General features: G+C 51.9%; 2 protein-coding genes across 5 annotated transcripts in view; both read right to left on the bottom strand.

Moving 5' to 3' along the window:
• Positions 1–219: 219 nt before the first annotated feature.
• RPS9 (ribosomal protein S9) overlaps positions 220–15,642 on the bottom strand; it is a 55,427-nt gene continuing 40,004 nt past the window's right edge. The window contains exons 2-6 of the mRNA XM_050771949.1: positions 7,016–7,046; positions 6,623–6,744; positions 6,274–6,396; positions 1,391–1,577; positions 220–469 (exon numbers count right to left, since the gene is read on the bottom strand). Of these exons, the coding sequence (XP_050627906.1) occupies positions 292–469; positions 1,391–1,577; positions 6,274–6,396; positions 6,623–6,719 (585 nt within the window). The 5' untranslated portion in view covers positions 6,720–6,744; positions 7,016–7,046 and the 3' untranslated portion in view covers positions 220–291. The remainder of the gene's footprint in view (positions 470–1,390; positions 1,578–6,273; positions 6,397–6,622; positions 6,745–7,015; positions 7,047–15,642) is intronic.
• The window catches only part of TSEN34 (tRNA splicing endonuclease subunit 34), a 35,487-nt gene continuing 31,326 nt past the window's right edge, over positions 11,482–15,642 (bottom strand). The window contains exons 2-6 of one of the 4 annotated variants that reach the window (XM_050771931.1): positions 15,014–15,085; positions 13,746–13,992; positions 13,196–13,439; positions 12,787–13,044; positions 11,482–11,973 (exon numbers count right to left, since the gene is read on the bottom strand). In XM_050771931.1, the coding sequence (XP_050627888.1) occupies positions 11,786–11,973; positions 12,787–13,044; positions 13,196–13,439; positions 13,746–13,988 (933 nt within the window). In that variant the 5' untranslated portion in view covers positions 13,989–13,992; positions 15,014–15,085 and the 3' untranslated portion in view covers positions 11,482–11,785. Of the gene's footprint in view, positions 11,974–12,786; positions 13,045–13,195; positions 13,440–13,745; positions 13,993–14,966; positions 15,086–15,175; positions 15,295–15,642 lie in introns of those variants that run through there. The other 3 variants (XM_050771933.1, XM_050771930.1, XM_050771932.1) reach the window with 3 other exon arrangements.

Here is a 15,642-nt window from a genome sequence, read left to right as displayed (position 1 = left end):
GACCACCGCGCCCGGCCTCCATCTGGTTTTTGTTTTTCCCAAAAGACCATTGGTCTCTCCCCTGATGACAGAAGCTTCTGGTAAACATGTGTTCACCACTGTGGAAGAGTAGTACTGCGAGGCCGGGGACCACTGTCTGGTAGGCACGCTCCTGAGCCTCCCAGGGAAGGCTGCATGTTCAGAGCAGGGGAGAGTCAAGGAGACACCCACACACACCAATTGTAAAGCGCTGATCCTGTTTATTTGGCAGGAAAACTAGACAATCCAGCAGCCCAGGAGGGAAAGGTGGGCTTAATCCTCCTCCTCGTCGTCTCCAGCCCCGGCCCCACCCTGGCCCTTCTTGGCGTTCTTCCTCTTCACGCGGCCCGGGCGGCCACCCCCATAGGGAGAGCGCAGGGAGAAGTCAATGTGCTTCTGGGAATCCAGGCGGACAATGAACGACGGGATATTCACCACCTGCTTGCGGACCCTGGAAGAAGCGACAAAGTGAAGTGGACTGGAGGAGAAACGGATGCTAACCCCAGCTCAGGCACCACTCTCTCCTCTTCACCCACCCCATGAGGCTGCCATGGCCACAGACACCGAGGCACTGTGGGAAGGGCGCTCCTGATCCTATGGGCCTCATGTGAGTCCAGGGTTTGAGGGTATCACCTTAACCCCCAAAAACGCTTCAGGTGAGTTTCTCAACCACATTTTCTAGGAGAAACTCAAAAGTATCCCACCTAAGACCACAAAGCAAATGAGGCGGCCGAATAAGAGCCCAAGTTCCGAGTCTGAAACATCCTGAACCCCACGCCTGACACTGAGCTGCATTACCACGTGCGGCAGCAATGCCCACAACAGCACAGCAACCCGGGGCTACGCTGACACACGAGGCTCTGCCTGCGGCTCACAGGCTTAGTGAAGGGCTGGGGCGGAGATTCTAAACGCTAACATCTTGCCCTCTTCCTGTACAGCTCCTCCCCGTCAATGGTGCCACGTTACAGGAAGGGCACACTGAGTACCCAGAAAGCAGTCATGGATTAGGGTCTGGAATCAACTTCATAAACGAGTCAGGAGACAGCTGAACCCACCACCCAAGCGAGGAGAGGCTGGTTCTCTCCCTCCACTGGGGACACCAAGAGCTGTTACCTGTCCAGCTGCCCACATGCCTGGCAGAGGCCTTCACAAGGTGTACGGCTAGAGCCGCAGTGACCCTTGCGCTGGGCTATTGGGGCATGAGGCTGCCCCAGCTCCCTGGTGAGCTGTGTGCAAGGTGAATCTGTACCCTCTGGGTGAGCTCACACCCATCACTTCCGAGGGCTGCATAGGAGATAGGACAGCAGGCTTAGTGAGGGCAGCCACCAGAGGGGAGGCGGAGGAAGGTTCGGGCGCCCATCAGAGGTGGTACCTGATATGGCGCTGGCGGATCAGCACGCGAGCATGGTGGATGGACTTGGCCAAGCCCAGCTTGAAGACCTGGGTCTGCAGGCGTCTCTCTAAGAAATCCTCGATCTTCAGGCCCAGGATGTAATCCAGCTTCATCTTGCCCTCATCCAGCACCCCAATGCGGACCAGCCGCCGCAGCAGGGCGTTGCCTGGGAACAGTGGGAGGAAGCACTGATTCAGCCTTCTGACCTCAGGCTTCTTGGGTTCAAATCCTGGCTCCACCTCTTCGTAGCTCCATGTCACGGTGGTGAGGCACAGGTAGTATTAGCACCAGTCACTGTGACCCATATCACTGTCAAAACTATCCTATGGGCTGGGCGTGGTGGCTCACGCCTGTAATCCCAGCACTTTGGGAGTGTGAGATGGATCACTTGAGGTCGGGAGTTTGAGACCAACCTGGCCAACATGCCGAAACCCTGTCTCCACTAAAAATACAAAAAATTAGCCAGGCTGTTGGCACACTGCCTGTAATCCCAGCTATTTAGGAGGCTGAGGAAAGAAAATTGCTTGAACCCTGGAGGCGGAGGTTGCAGTGACCTGAGATGGGACCACTGCACTCCAGCCTGGGAAACAGAGTGAGATCCTGTCTCACACACACACACACACACACACACACAACCACCCTATGGGTGTCAGGCCATCATCCATAGTAACGTGCAGGTGACAGGAGGGCAAAATATACCTGCCTCCTCATCTGAAGAGTGTCACATCCCTCGCTCCACATTCTTAACAACAGTAAAGGAAATCATCTCCTTACAAGGACTCAGTCTGCAAAAGACCAAGTGCAGCTGCTATTAAGCTACTACCACCGTTAACAAAGCACAGTGGTTGAGAGTTCATATCCTGAGTCCAGAAAGCTCTTCTGATTAACCAGATGTGAGATTAAATCACATTCCCTATGCCATAAATATCAGTACCTACACCTTTTAGGGAGAGAAAAGAAATTTCTAACACTAGAATTTTTCCAGCTAAGTACATGTCATTCATTTTACTATTCTGTATGAAATTTTCCACTAAAAATATACACAGTATGTATATAACCTAACAACACACTGCATAAAATATCCAACAGATGTCAGCTACTACACCCCAGGCTCAGGACAACTTGCTCCTTACCCTGTCCAAAGCCATGGCTTCTAGCTAATACTCTGGACTCCCCCTGCCCACCTCCGTCAAGGCAAATGTCTTCCTGTAGGATCCCACTCACTGCTATAATCCCATACGCGTTCAGCAAATCAACTGCCCCTTGACACTGGGGTAAACACCTCAAACTTTTTTCCTTATTATGTGCACTTTTATAAAAAGTGCCTCTTACTAGTTATAGCAAACAATTCAAGCAAGCTTTAATAAACAGACCCACATTCATCAGGCACTCTGATATTCCTGGCACTGTTGTTACCCTCCAAGCGAAGTTTGAAAGAAAGCTAGCTGACTGTGAGGACCCAAAGTCTTCCCAATAGGGAGCAGTTACAGGTAGGGAGATAGAATCAAAATGGAAACACCAGCTGTGTACCTTTCCAGCATCCTGTGTCATACTATGGCTTCAATTTTTGTTCTCTTTTTTAATGCTCAACATCAGAGAATTTTTAAACACCTGAATATCAAAATACAAAAACATGTCCAAAAGGCAATGAAAACGAGTTTGGGATCATTTACCTCCTTGGACACTTCATGCCTTTTTGTGTTTACATTAGAAAATAGAAACTTCAGCCAGGCACAGTACCTTATGCCTGCCCTATAAACCCAGTATTTTGGGAGGCTGAGGCAGGAGCATCGATTGAGTCCAGAAGTTTGAAACCAGCCTGGGCAACATAGTGAGACCCCATTTGTACCAAAACAAAAAAAAAAGGAAAACTAAATTAGCCAGGCATGTTGGTACATGGTGGATTGCAGTCCCAGCTACTAGAGCTGAGGAGGATCACTTAAGCACAGGCGGTCCAGGTTGCAGTGAGCCACGACCATGCCACTGTGCTCCAGCCTGGGAGACAAAGTGAGATCATCACCATTAGGCAAAATAAAGCCATGATTTAAAAAGAAAGTGTTTCACATTTATTATCATTTTTCAGACGGAGTTTCCCTCGTTGCCCGGGCTGGAGTACAATGGTGATCTCGGCTCACTGCAAACTCTGCTTCCCGGGATTCTCCTGACTCAGCCTAGGATTACAGGCACACACCACCATGGCCGGCTAATTCTGTATTGTTTTTAGTAGAGACTAGGGGGTTTCTCCACGTTGTTCAGGCTGGTCTTGAACTCCTGACCTCAGGTGATCCGCCTGCCTTTGCCTCCCAAAGTGCTGGAATTACAGGTGTGAGCCACCGCGCCCGACCCACATTTATTAACCCATCTATCTCCTGAAAAAGAACAGAAGAGTCAACCACAGGCAAAACCTTGAAGTATGAAGACAATAGTTTTCAACAGCACAATAAACCTTACACCTTCAACAAAACCATGTCCTGCTACTGAGTACTGTTACACGGGCTCCGCTGGGCCAATGCACCGAGAGAATTTAAAATGCTTTAAAAATGCAAACCAGGGAGGACCTCAGTGGGAAACAGGTCCTTGTCATACAAGGCAGGTATTACAACGCCTTCATTTCTGATCTGAAAAATGGACATGATTCCCACATTTATTCACAGTTGTGCTGAGGGTGAATTCCTGATTTTTTTGTTTTGAGATGGAGTCTCGCTGTCACCCAAGCTGGAGCACAGTGCCGCGGATTCCGTCTCCCAGGTTCGATCAATTCTCCCGCCTCAGCCTCTCGAGTAGCTGGGATCACAGGACCACCACCAGGCCCGGCTAATTTTTGTATTTTTAGTAGAGATGGAATTTCACCATGTTGGCCAGGCTAGTCTCCAACTCCTGACCTCAAGTGATCGGACCACCTCGGTCTCCCAAAGTGCTGGGATTACAGGCATGAGCCACCGCGCCTGGCCTCTATCTGTTGGTTAACTGCCAGCCAAATGTTAGCGGGCTGTTCAGTCTTTTACCAGATGAGACTCAGAATCTCGCCTGTCACACGTTAGTGGGAAAGGCTGGATCTGAATCAAGGCAGGATTACACCAAAGAGCAAACATCCAAGCTCCTCCTTCCCGTCCCTGGCTAGGCTAGAGGGTTTCATTTACTAGAAAGTGTACTTACCTGAACAGCTGTCTACCCCCTGGGAATTTTCACTTCTGCCTTGGAAAACCACAAATATCCCTCAGACACCTGCACCGCTTTCTCACATGACTAAGTTTCATTGCGATTAGGCTCTATATTCGGAAAGTCCTCCCTAAAACCAGAGCCAGCTGTAGCCCACTCCCCACAGGACTCTGGGATAAACTCCCACCCAGTATCAGTATCCACGGGGGAGGGATCTCCAGCACTTTCATGAGATTGTCAACGGGGTCTACAAATTGACAAAAAGAATGAAAGGGTCAGGTGCAGTGGCTTACACCTGGAACCCCAGCACTATTTAAGGCTGAGGTGGAAGGATCACTTGAGGCCAGGAGTTGGAAACCATCCTGGGCAACAATGCAAGATCCTGTGCCTATTTTAAAAAAAAAAAAAAAAAAAAAAAAAAAAAAAAAGCTTCTAACATCTGCAAGCCCGGGTCAAACTGCGATAATCTGTGGCTAAGCATGCTCCAGGACCTTCTCAATGCCTAACGTGGATGACCACTCTCATGCCTCAGTCAGGGCTCAGGTGCAGAGACTGCTTTTCACCACAAATCATGACTACCCAAACTCAGGCAAAAGCAGCGTCTCAGGAAATACTAATGCCAATCTTGGTCACGCCAATCTGCCGTAGAAAGCACTCCAATAACACCGCATCTCAGAGTAAATTTTAAAACAAAATGGTTAACATGATCAACTTTCATGTTAATGTCTGTTCCACCACAATTACTAAAGCAAGCCTAAATCTATATGATCTGCATGCCCTTCTAAAGTCATCACCTGAAATGCTGTTCCCTGAGACATTTTACAGATTCTCTCCTGTTCAGGCCTTTGCTCAATGCCATCTACATGTCCTTAACCAGCTTAATAAAGCAAGCACCAGCCTGGGCAACATGGTGAAATCCCGTCTCTACTAATAATACAAAATTAGCCGGGCGTGGTGGTGCATTATTAGCCTGTGATCCCAGCTACTTGGGAGGCTGAGACTGCAAAATCGCTTGAACCCGGGAGGCAGAGTTTGCAGTGAGCGGAGACTGCACCAACTGCACTCCAGCCTGGGCAACTGAGCGAGACTCCGAATCAAAAGTAAAATTAGCCGGGCGTGGTGGCGTGTGCCTGTCTGTAGTACCAGCTACTTAGGAGGCTGAAATAGGAGAATTGTTTGAACCCAGGAGGCGGGGGTTGCAGTAAGCCGAAATTGAGCCACTGCACTCCAGCCTGGGCGACAGAGCAAGACTCTGTCTCAAAAAAATAAACAAAACAAAAAAAATTAAAAAAAAAATAAAGCAAGCAAACGTGCAAACCCTGTTATCACCATCACTTATTCCAGAAATTCCACTTCCTAGTCTACTCTCACCACCAGCAAACAGGCCACACAAGGAGTACTGTTTTGAGATACCATATAAAGACATAGACAAGTGCCCAAATGTGCAGGCCTATCTTTAGCTCTGGTCATTACTAAACTGAAGGTCCAGTAACTGGGCAAAAAAGCCACACGCCTAAGAAACAGGACAAAGACTGATCCAGTTCCACTTTTCCTACTCCGCAAGTGCCATTAAAACACTAAGTTAAAAGGCTGGCTCCATTTGTGCAATGACACAACTCATCACTAGAACAGAGGCGGCAGAACGGAGAATGCCCCTCACAAGCCCTGCGCCCCATCGCTCTGCTGTGGACTCCCATACGTACCTTCGAACAGACGCCGTGGGTCCTTCTCATCAAGCGTCAGCAGCTCCCGGGCGGCCTTGCGGATCTTGGCCAGGGTAAATTTGACCCTCCAGACCTCACGTTTGTTCCGGAGCCCATACTCGCCTGGTGGGGAGAAGAGAGTGAACAAGTGTAAGGGAGTGGACAAGTGTAGTCCCACGTACTGGTACAAAAACTACCCTGGCAGCTTTGGATACACAGAACCTTCCTAAACCACGAAGAGTACCAAATTTAGGGGGCCGACTACATCAAGCACGTGGGCGCCTTCATCCACGTGCTACCCGCCTCCTCCCGGAAGCCGCACCACTTCCCAGAAGCCTTGGCCACTCACCGATCAGCTTCAGCTCTTGGTCGAGACGAGATTTCTCAAAGGGTCTCCGCGGGGTCACGTAAGTTTTGCGACAAACCCAGCTCCGGGCCACCGGCATGTTGGCTCCGCTTACCCGTCTGCGCCTGCCCGGGAGGGAAGCGTGAGCCTAAGAGCTCCGGGCGGCGCCTGCGCAGTCCCACAACTACGCCAAAACCTTGCGGCGCCCGGATTGGATCTCGCGAGAATAACCTCCAAAGCTCTCATCGCCGGTATCCGCCCCCACTACTGTGCTGCACTCCCGTTCAACCACCCTACTCCAATCCCTAACGCCTTTAGCTTACTCATGGAAGCTCGGAAGGCCCGCGCGACCACCCAACCCAAACCCTAGCGAAAAAGGACATCACCACACCTCACCTGAACGCAAGAGCCGGCCACTGACGAAGAGGCGCGCCACCGACAAGGCTACGCTCTTATAGTAACGCCGGCGCCTCGTGACGTCATCACGCACCAGGCACGTCTGAGCCAATCAGAAGAGGCGTTGGCTGGCTGAGCAGCAGTAGAGACGTGAGGCTGGGCTAGAGCGGCGTGCTAACCTGGGAGGACTAGGTTTCTTCCGGGCAAGGAATAGAAACCTGAGAAGCGGGGAGAATCATCCTTCTCCGTCCCTGGACGGTGGTATTTCTCTTTCTTTCTGAGAATCAGGGTCTCGCTCTGTAGCCCAAGCTGGAGTGCAGTGTTGTGATCTCGGTTCACTGCTGCCCCGACCAACCTCTCGGGCTTGAGCGATCCTCCCACCTCCTCCCCAGTAGATGGGATTACAAGCACACGCCACGAGCCCGGGTAACTTTTTTTTTTTTTTGGTACAATCGGCGTCTTGCCATGTTGCCCAGTCTGGTCTTGAACTCCTGGCCTCGCGAGAGCCTCCCACCTTGGCCCCCCAAAGTGCTGGAATTACAGGCGTGAGCCACCGCGCCCAGCCGCGGTTATTTCTGTCACTGACAATAATGTGGCATTATGGAACGCTTTCTATGTGCCACATACTGTTCTAAGAATTTTAAAAGTATTTACTCAATCTTCAATACATACTTATGGAGCACTCTCGGAGAAGTTGCCCTCCCCCAGGGTACTATTATCAATACCCACTTAAGGAGTGTTAATACTATTATCAGTAATTTATTTTTATTTATTTTTGAGATGGAGTTTCGCTCTTGTCACCCAGGCTGGAGTGCAGTGGCGCGATCTCGGCTCATTGCAACCTCTGCTTCCCGGGTTCAATCGGTTCTCGTGCCCCGAGTAGCTGGGACTACAGGCGCCCACCACCATGCCCGGCTAATTTTTATGTTTTTAGTAGAGACGGGGTTTCGAACGCCCGGTCTCAAACGCCTGACTTCAGGTGATCCACCCGCCTCAGCCTCCTAAAGTGCTGGGATTACAGGTGTGAACCACCGCGCCTGACCTAGTTCTCTTTTTATATATAGTCTGGTTATTGTCCGCTTGCATACCCATCTGTCCACACCGGATGCGATGATCTGTCTCCACAGCTCCTGTTCTTCAGTTCTCTTCCCTACGCTGCTGCCTCGGCAGTCAGTATCCCCTCAGGAAGCTGTCCTACCCACCCCTTTCTCTTCCACCGCATCCACACCATTCGGATGCCTGGATTCAAACGCCATGTCACCACTTGCTAGTTGCAGTGCCTTCGACAAGTTTCTCAATCAATCTGTGCCTCAGCGTCCTCCTCTGTAAAACGGGGAAGGATGGTAGTGCCTACCTCAGAGGCTTATTTGTGAGGCTTAAGTGAGAGTCTATCCAGTGTTTAGGAAAGTGTCTGGCGTAAATAAAGCGCCTAGTGTTAGCTATCATCGTCATTATTGTCATCTGCATTGTACTTCCATATCTTACAAACTACCTTGTTCAGTTTTATGGGGTTTTGTTTTGTTTGTTTTGAGACGGGGTTTTGCCATGTTGCCCAGGCTGGTCTTGAACTCCTGGACTCAAGTGATCCACTCGCCTCAGCCTCCCCAAGTGCTGGGATTACAGGTGTGAGCCACCATGCCCGGCCAAATTTTATATATTTTTGTATCCTGAACATGCGTATATTATTCTGTAACTAGAAACAAATGCCAATCACCTGGTGAATGGATAAACAAAATGCAGTTATGTCCATAAATGGAATATTCAGCAGTAAAGAGGAACAAAGCTGGCCGGGGGTCGGTGGCTCATGCCTATAATCCTAGCACTCTGGGAGGCTGAGGTGGGTGGATTGCCTAAGCTCAGGAGTTCGAGCCTGGGCAATTATGATGAAACCCTGTCTCTACTAAAATACAAAAAATTAGCCTGACACCGTGGCCGGTGCCTGTAATCCCAGGTGCTTGGGAGGCTGAGGTGGGAGAATCGCTTGAACCCAGGAGGCAGAGGCTGCAGTGGGCCGAGATTGTGCTACTGCACTCCAGCCTGGGCAACAGAGCAAGACTCTGTCTCAAAAACAAATAATAATAAGCAAGGAAGAAGATGCACATGGTCAGTTCATGAGGAAGCTGCAAAGTGGGACCTTTGGGTTTCACTCTGAGATGGAAAACTCCAGGCGAGTTTTAGACAGAGCTATGACATGGTCTGACTTAACTTTTAATATGATGATTCTGGCTGCTCTGTTGAAAACAGACAATAGAGGGGCAAGAATAGCAGGCAGGGCATGAGTTAGGAAGCTATCAAGATCAAATGAGCCATGGTTCGGTTTTTCTAAGATGCTGGTAGTGAAGGTGGAGGGTGGGGCCAAACTGTGGATCCACAGTGCTTTGAACATGGCACCTATAGAATTTGTTGACTGACAACATGTGGGGACACCAGTCACAAAAGTTTTTTTGTTTTTAAATAGAGACGAGACGAGGTCTCACTATGTTCAGCCCAGGCTGGTCTCAAACTCCTGAGCTCAACTGATCTTCCCACCTTGGCCTCCCAAACTGCTAGGATTACAGGTCTGAGCCACCACACCCAGCCACAAGGGTTTTAAATGAGGAACATTTCAGAGCGGAGACTCCTGACAGAGGTAATGAGACTTCTAAGTACTTTGTTGTAGACAGGAGAAAGGGTGGAGAATAGACATACAAAGCCACTTATGAAGCAGGCACAAAGAGAGTATTGGCCAGGCAGGGGTCTTTTTTCTTTTTGAGATGGAGTCTTGTCTTTTTTTTTTTTTTTGAGATGGAGTTTAGCTCTTGTTGCCCAGGCTGGAGTACAGTGGCACGATCTTGGCTCACTGCAACCTCTGCCTCCTGGGTTCAGGTGATTCTCCTGCCTTAGGCTCCTGAGTAGCTAGGAGTACAGGTGTGCACCACCACGCCCAGCTAATTTTTTTTTGTATTTTTAGTAGAGATGGGATTTTACCATGTTGGCCAGGCTGGTCTCAAATTCCTGACCTCAGGTGATCTGCCTACCACAGCCTCCCAAAGTGCTGGGATTACAGGCGTGAGCCACCACGCCTGGCCCAGTATCATATTTTAAATTAATCTAAACTTAAAGGAAATTGAGATTCTATGAGTCTGTTTACTGGGAATGGCAAGAAAGAGGGAAGATGGGAGTCTCTCTAAACCTATTCTGGTTCTAGAGGCTGCTCAATTCACACAAAAAAGAGAAAGAATGAAACATGGGGGGAAGAAATTGAAGAACTAGCGGTGGAGACTTTCAGCCCCAGAACTTTACCATGTGAATGTCTTTTTTGTTTGTTTTTGTTTTATTGAGACAGAGTCTAGCTCTGTCGCCCAGACTGGAGTGCAGTGGCACGATCTCGGCTCACTGCAACCTCTGCCTCCCGAGTTCAAGCAATTCTCCTGCCTCAGCCTCCCAAGTAGCTAGGATTACAGGCACCCGCCACCAGCCTGGCTCAATTTTTGCATTTTTAGTAGAGGCAGGGTTTCAGCATGTTGGCCAGGATGGTGTCGAACTCCTGACCTCGTGATCTGCCCGCCTCAGCCTCCCAAAGTGCTGGGATTGTAAGCCCCTGCGCCCGGCCTCACCATGTGAATGTATTACACTGACAAAATAAACGTGACAAAATAAAACTGCATATTGATAAGATAAAGGTGAAATTATTGGAATAGTGGTAGTGTTCTAGTACTTTCTTAAGCAAAAACATGGATAAATGATTTCGTAAGTGCATATTTTATACATATACATGTGTTTTAGCTTTTATAAAAATTGCAGAATGTAACAAATCCAAAAAAAGAGTCTAAAATATAAATGTATAGTATCAAAAAAATTCTCAACCACTACCCAGGCCATGAAAAAGCAGAATGCCTTCCAGAGTCATTCCTGACACTCTCCCCATGCTCTGAACTCCTAAAATTACAATACTCATTTCCTTTCACTTTCATGATATATATATTTACACACACACATACATGTCTTTGCTCTGTCTCCCAGGCTGGAGTGCAGTGGTGCAATCACAGCTCACAGCAGCCTCAACTTCCCAAATTAGGGCTCAAGGGATCCCTAATTTTTTTAAAATTATTTTTTGTAGAGATGGGTATTACAGTGTTGCCAGAGCTGGTCTCAAACTCCTAGACTCAAGCGATCCTCCTGCCTTGGCCTCCAAAAGTTCTGTGGGATTACAGGTGTGGGCCATCATGCCCAGCCTATATTTTTATTTATAACCTTTGTATGCATCTGGGAAATTTTGTAGAAATCTTTTCAAAAGGAAGTTTAGTGCGGTAGAAAGAGTGCAGATTTAGGAGTGAGGAAAACCAATTTTGAAAGGCCAGGCCTGCTATTTACTAACTGTGTGACTTTGGGCAAGTCATTCCCCCTCCTCCAGGCCTTTTTCTCATCTGTATATGCAGATGAGACTATCCACCGGTTCCAGGTTTATCATAAACATTCAAATCATGAACATTTATATAACAAGTTTATTGAGATCTCCTGAGACTTAAACCCTGTAGAAAACAGATGAATCAAACCCAGGCCCCATTCTCAGGAAGCTCACAGTGTGAAAACAGGTAACTACAAAAACACAGCCAATAAGTGCTTTCAAACAAGGAAGAACATAAAAAGGATGTAGTGTTCGAAAACCTGGAATCAAAAACTAACCGCAGAGAAAGGTAGGAGGATGTTCTAGACTCCCAGAGAAGAGCTGGGGAACATCTAGAAAGGCTCTTGCTGCAGACACAGCCATGTCCCCCTAGGTCTTGGAGTTCACTGCAGGCTGGCCCATTGCAGGGAGGTGTAGACCACCTTACCATCAGGCTGCGGAGAACAGAGGAGCAGGGTCTTTCTGACGCTGGTTCCAAGGCGCCCAGCAGCAACCAGGTCCTGGAGTGGGATGGGGTCCTCCGGGGCCCAGCACTGAGCGATGTAGTGGGCATGGAAGCGGAGGGGGTCACCTGGGGGAGGGAGAGAAGCGCTGAAGCAGTGACCAATGGCAGAGGGCTGGATGCCACAGGAATGACCACTGGGAGGAGATTTGAGATCATTTCAGCAATCACTATGGATACTCTAAAACAGATGCTCTTGGACCCAACTATTCCGCTCTAGACTTTTTTTTTTTTTTTTTTTGAGACGAAGTCTCGCTCTTGTTCCCCAGGCTGGAGTGCAATGGCACCATCTCAGCTCACTGCAACCTCTGCCCCCTGGGTTCAAGTGATTCTCCTGCCTCAGCCTCCTGAGTAGCTGGAAATACAGGCGCCTACCCACCACACCCAGCTAGTTTTAGTATTTTTAGTAGAGACGGGGTTTCACCATGTTGGCCAGGCTGGTCTCAAACTCCTGACCTCAGGTGATCCACCTGTCTCAGCCTCCCAAAGTGCTGGGATTATAGGCGTGAGCCATGGCGCCCAGCCTGATGTCTAACTACTTCTAAGCGAATCTTCTGGATCATAGTAAACATTTAATAAAAGTTGCTAAACTGCTTTCCCAATGAGTTCAGGAGCTCCAAAATGTTTCCTGTCCATCTATGAATTTCAGAGGCTAAGAGAAAGTGAGACAAAAAAAAAAAAAAATGCAGCTGGGCCTGTAATCCCAGCACTTTGGGAGGCCGAAGTGGGAGGACTGCTTGAGCCCAGGAAACGGGACCAGCCTGAGCAACAATAGAGACCCCATCTCTATTAAGACAAAAAAAAAAGAAAGAAAAAAAAACGCAGAATACATTGGGATCGTATGGAAAGGCACAGCAACCAGAGGCCCCAACCCAAACTCACCAGGATAGACCAGGAAGTCACCTCCGAACTTGCCAGCCGCACTGAGGAAGAACCCTCTCTCCCACAGGTCTCTGTAAATGCTGTAGCGCAGCTCATGGGCAGGGCGGCCGGCGTGGGGCCAGTCTTTAGACTGGACACGCCAGTCCAGGGGCCTGGCCTTGACAGGTCGAGGCCTGGCAGTGGCCAGCTGGACAAGGAGAGCAGATCTGGGCAAGGGGGCTACCCCATTTGAGGGCTCTGCTTGGGAAGAGGAGGGACCTGGTGGGGAGTACAGAGAAGAGTTTGGTAAATCCAAGGGGCAAAGTCTTCTCACCCTCAGGGAGACCCAGGCACTGGATTCCCAGCTAAAATTTCCAAAAGATCTCTCCTCCCCTTCCCGTGGTTCGTGGACTCCACCTCCCATACTCACCGGCTTCCTCCTGCTCTCCCGAAGCCTGGCCATCACTGGTCTCGTTCTCTTTGGCAGCCTGGCTCGAGCCAGCCTCATGGCTCGAGCTGGCCCCTGAAGCCTGTTCTAGTTTCTGCTTCTTGGCAGCCTGGCCCTCCGTAATCTTCTCCAGGAGCTCCTGACGACGGGTCTCCCGGGCCTCAGCTGCCAAGGCGCTCTGCTCCTGGAAGCTCTCCTCTTGCTGGCGCTTGAAGGCTGTCAGGGCCTGAGAAGCACACGTCGCTGGAACCTCCAAGCTTACGGTCCCTTCGGAAGCCAGGAATCCTGACTCCCAAGTCCCGCTCCCACCGAACCCAGGGTCCCGGCCCCGCCCCCTTATGATCCCACCAGGGATCCCGCCAAGGCGCTCTGCTCCTGGAAGCTCTCCTCTTGCTGGCGCTTGAAGGCTGTCAGGGCCTGAGAAGCACACGTCGCTGGAACCTCCAAGCTTACGGTCCCTTCGGAAGCCAGGAATCCTGACTCCCAAGTCCCGCTCCCACCGAACCCAGACGTTCGAGCCCCGCCCCCTTACCAGGCTGTGGTGCTGAGGGTCTGGGCGCGGGGCGCTAACCAGAGTCACGGCGCCGATCTCGGCCAAGAGCCGCGCCTCTTCGGGCATCAGCAGCAGCGGGAGGCCCAGGCGCGAGTTCTGGCGGGGCCCGCGGGGCAGGGCGCCTACCGTGCGGCCCCCCACACCCAGGCGCTCCCGGAGGGCCTGCACCGCCTCGGCTCCCCACACCAGGGAGCGACCGTTCGCCACCTCCACCACTAGCATCCTCCTGCGGGAGCCGGGAAGCAAAGCAGTTACCGAAACGGCTGCGCGCCGCGGGCCACCGGAGCACAACCAAAGCCTCCGGGGTCTTGGCGAAGACCCGCCCCTAGTCCTCAGGGGGCGGGGCCTCGCTCAGCCGCCGTTCACCACCTGCTGGGCCGGAGCGCCAGGCCCCACCCCAGGGCGATCCCGCCAGGCCCCGCGGCCGCCGGAGACCGACCGGCGGCCCTCGCCCCTCGCCGCGCCCCCGGGGCCCTGCTCTACCCTTGTGACCCTGCAGTCGGCACCCGCTTTGTGCCCACACTGCCGTACCTACCATTGCGCCTTGGAGTCTCAAAAACAAACCTCCCCAAGCGCGGCGACACGCCCCCTTACAAAGGTCCATTTTGGCACCACCCTCTTGCAAAGTGGGCGTCCCCCTTCGGGTGCCCCCTCAGGGGTCAGAAGCTCTCGAGGCTAAGGCACTGCCAAGGCCACACCCACTTCGGGACGCTCCGGCCTTGGCTCCTCCTCTTTCCGAACCACTGTGATTCGGCTTTCGGGTCTACAAGCGCTCAGACTCCAACAGTACAAAACCCTGCCCCCTTCAGAGCACAAGAATTGCGGCGGTCGGGCGTCCTCGGCTTCACCGAATCCGCAGCCCCGCCCCCTTCTCGAACGCGAGCAATTTGGCGTTCGGGTGTTCTCGGCTCGGCCGAATCCGTAGCCCCGCCTCCTGCCGGACGCCTGAGGTTCGGCGTTCGGGCGTCATCGGCTCCCGGCAGTCCCGCAGGCTGTGGCCCCGCCCCCTCCGAGGGCCAGCGCACCCCCGATGGGGAGTTCCCGCCCGACGACCGAACCCCATAGCCGAAAGCCCCGCCCCCTGGGCACCCGCCGTCCGCTCTCCGCTCAGGCGGGCTCACCCCACTTGGGAGCGCTCAGTCCGCCTCCTTGCTTCCCTTCAGAATGTCCCACGGTCCACCGACAGAACCAGCGAGTCACCTCATAAACACTAACTCGCAGTCGAGGCGGAGCCACCCACTACGCACCGCGCCACGCGCTCCTTCCTCCACCCGCTCTTGCCGACCCTCTCGTCAACTTCGTCATCCCGCCCCGTCAGCGCCGGGGGGAGTCAGGACCCGCCCCTCGCAGGCTCGAAGCTCCGCCCTCCTCCCGCGGTGACCACCTTGGCCCCGCCCCACCGAGCGCACCTCCCTCTGCCGCTTCCTCTCCTCAGCTTGGGAGCTTGAGGCTCGTCACCCTGGCCCCGTGCCCTAGGCGCACGCCGGCCCTCGGGGTTCCGCCCCTTTGAGGGCAAGCCGCTTTCGCCCCGCCCCCTTGTAAATCCTTATCAGCATCTCGCGAACCTGTTGACTCCGCCTATCATCCTAGCGTCCCATGTACCCAACTATCTACGAAGTAAACCGAAGCATATGGCCCCACCCACATCCGGCCGAGTCTGTGGTCCCGCCCACATCGGAACAGTGACACTAAGGACTCGACTATCTCCGAAGAAAGCCGAAACATGTGGCCCCGCCCACAGTAGCCCCAGCGCTCCGTTCTCGACTATCTCCGAAGTGAGCCGAAGTTTGTGGCCCCGCCTCCCGTGAACTCAAGCTCCCGATTGTGCCCGAAGTAACCCGAACGGAGACCGCGCCTCATCCCTCACGCCGAGCTC

This window comes from Macaca thibetana, chromosome 19 (assembly GCF_024542745.1).
Source record: "Macaca thibetana thibetana isolate TM-01 chromosome 19, ASM2454274v1, whole genome shotgun sequence".
Lineage (NCBI taxonomy): Eukaryota > Metazoa > Chordata > Mammalia > Primates > Cercopithecidae > Macaca > Macaca thibetana.
Note: the sequence above shows the minus strand (reverse complement) of the source record. Positions and strands in the feature narration are given on the sequence as shown.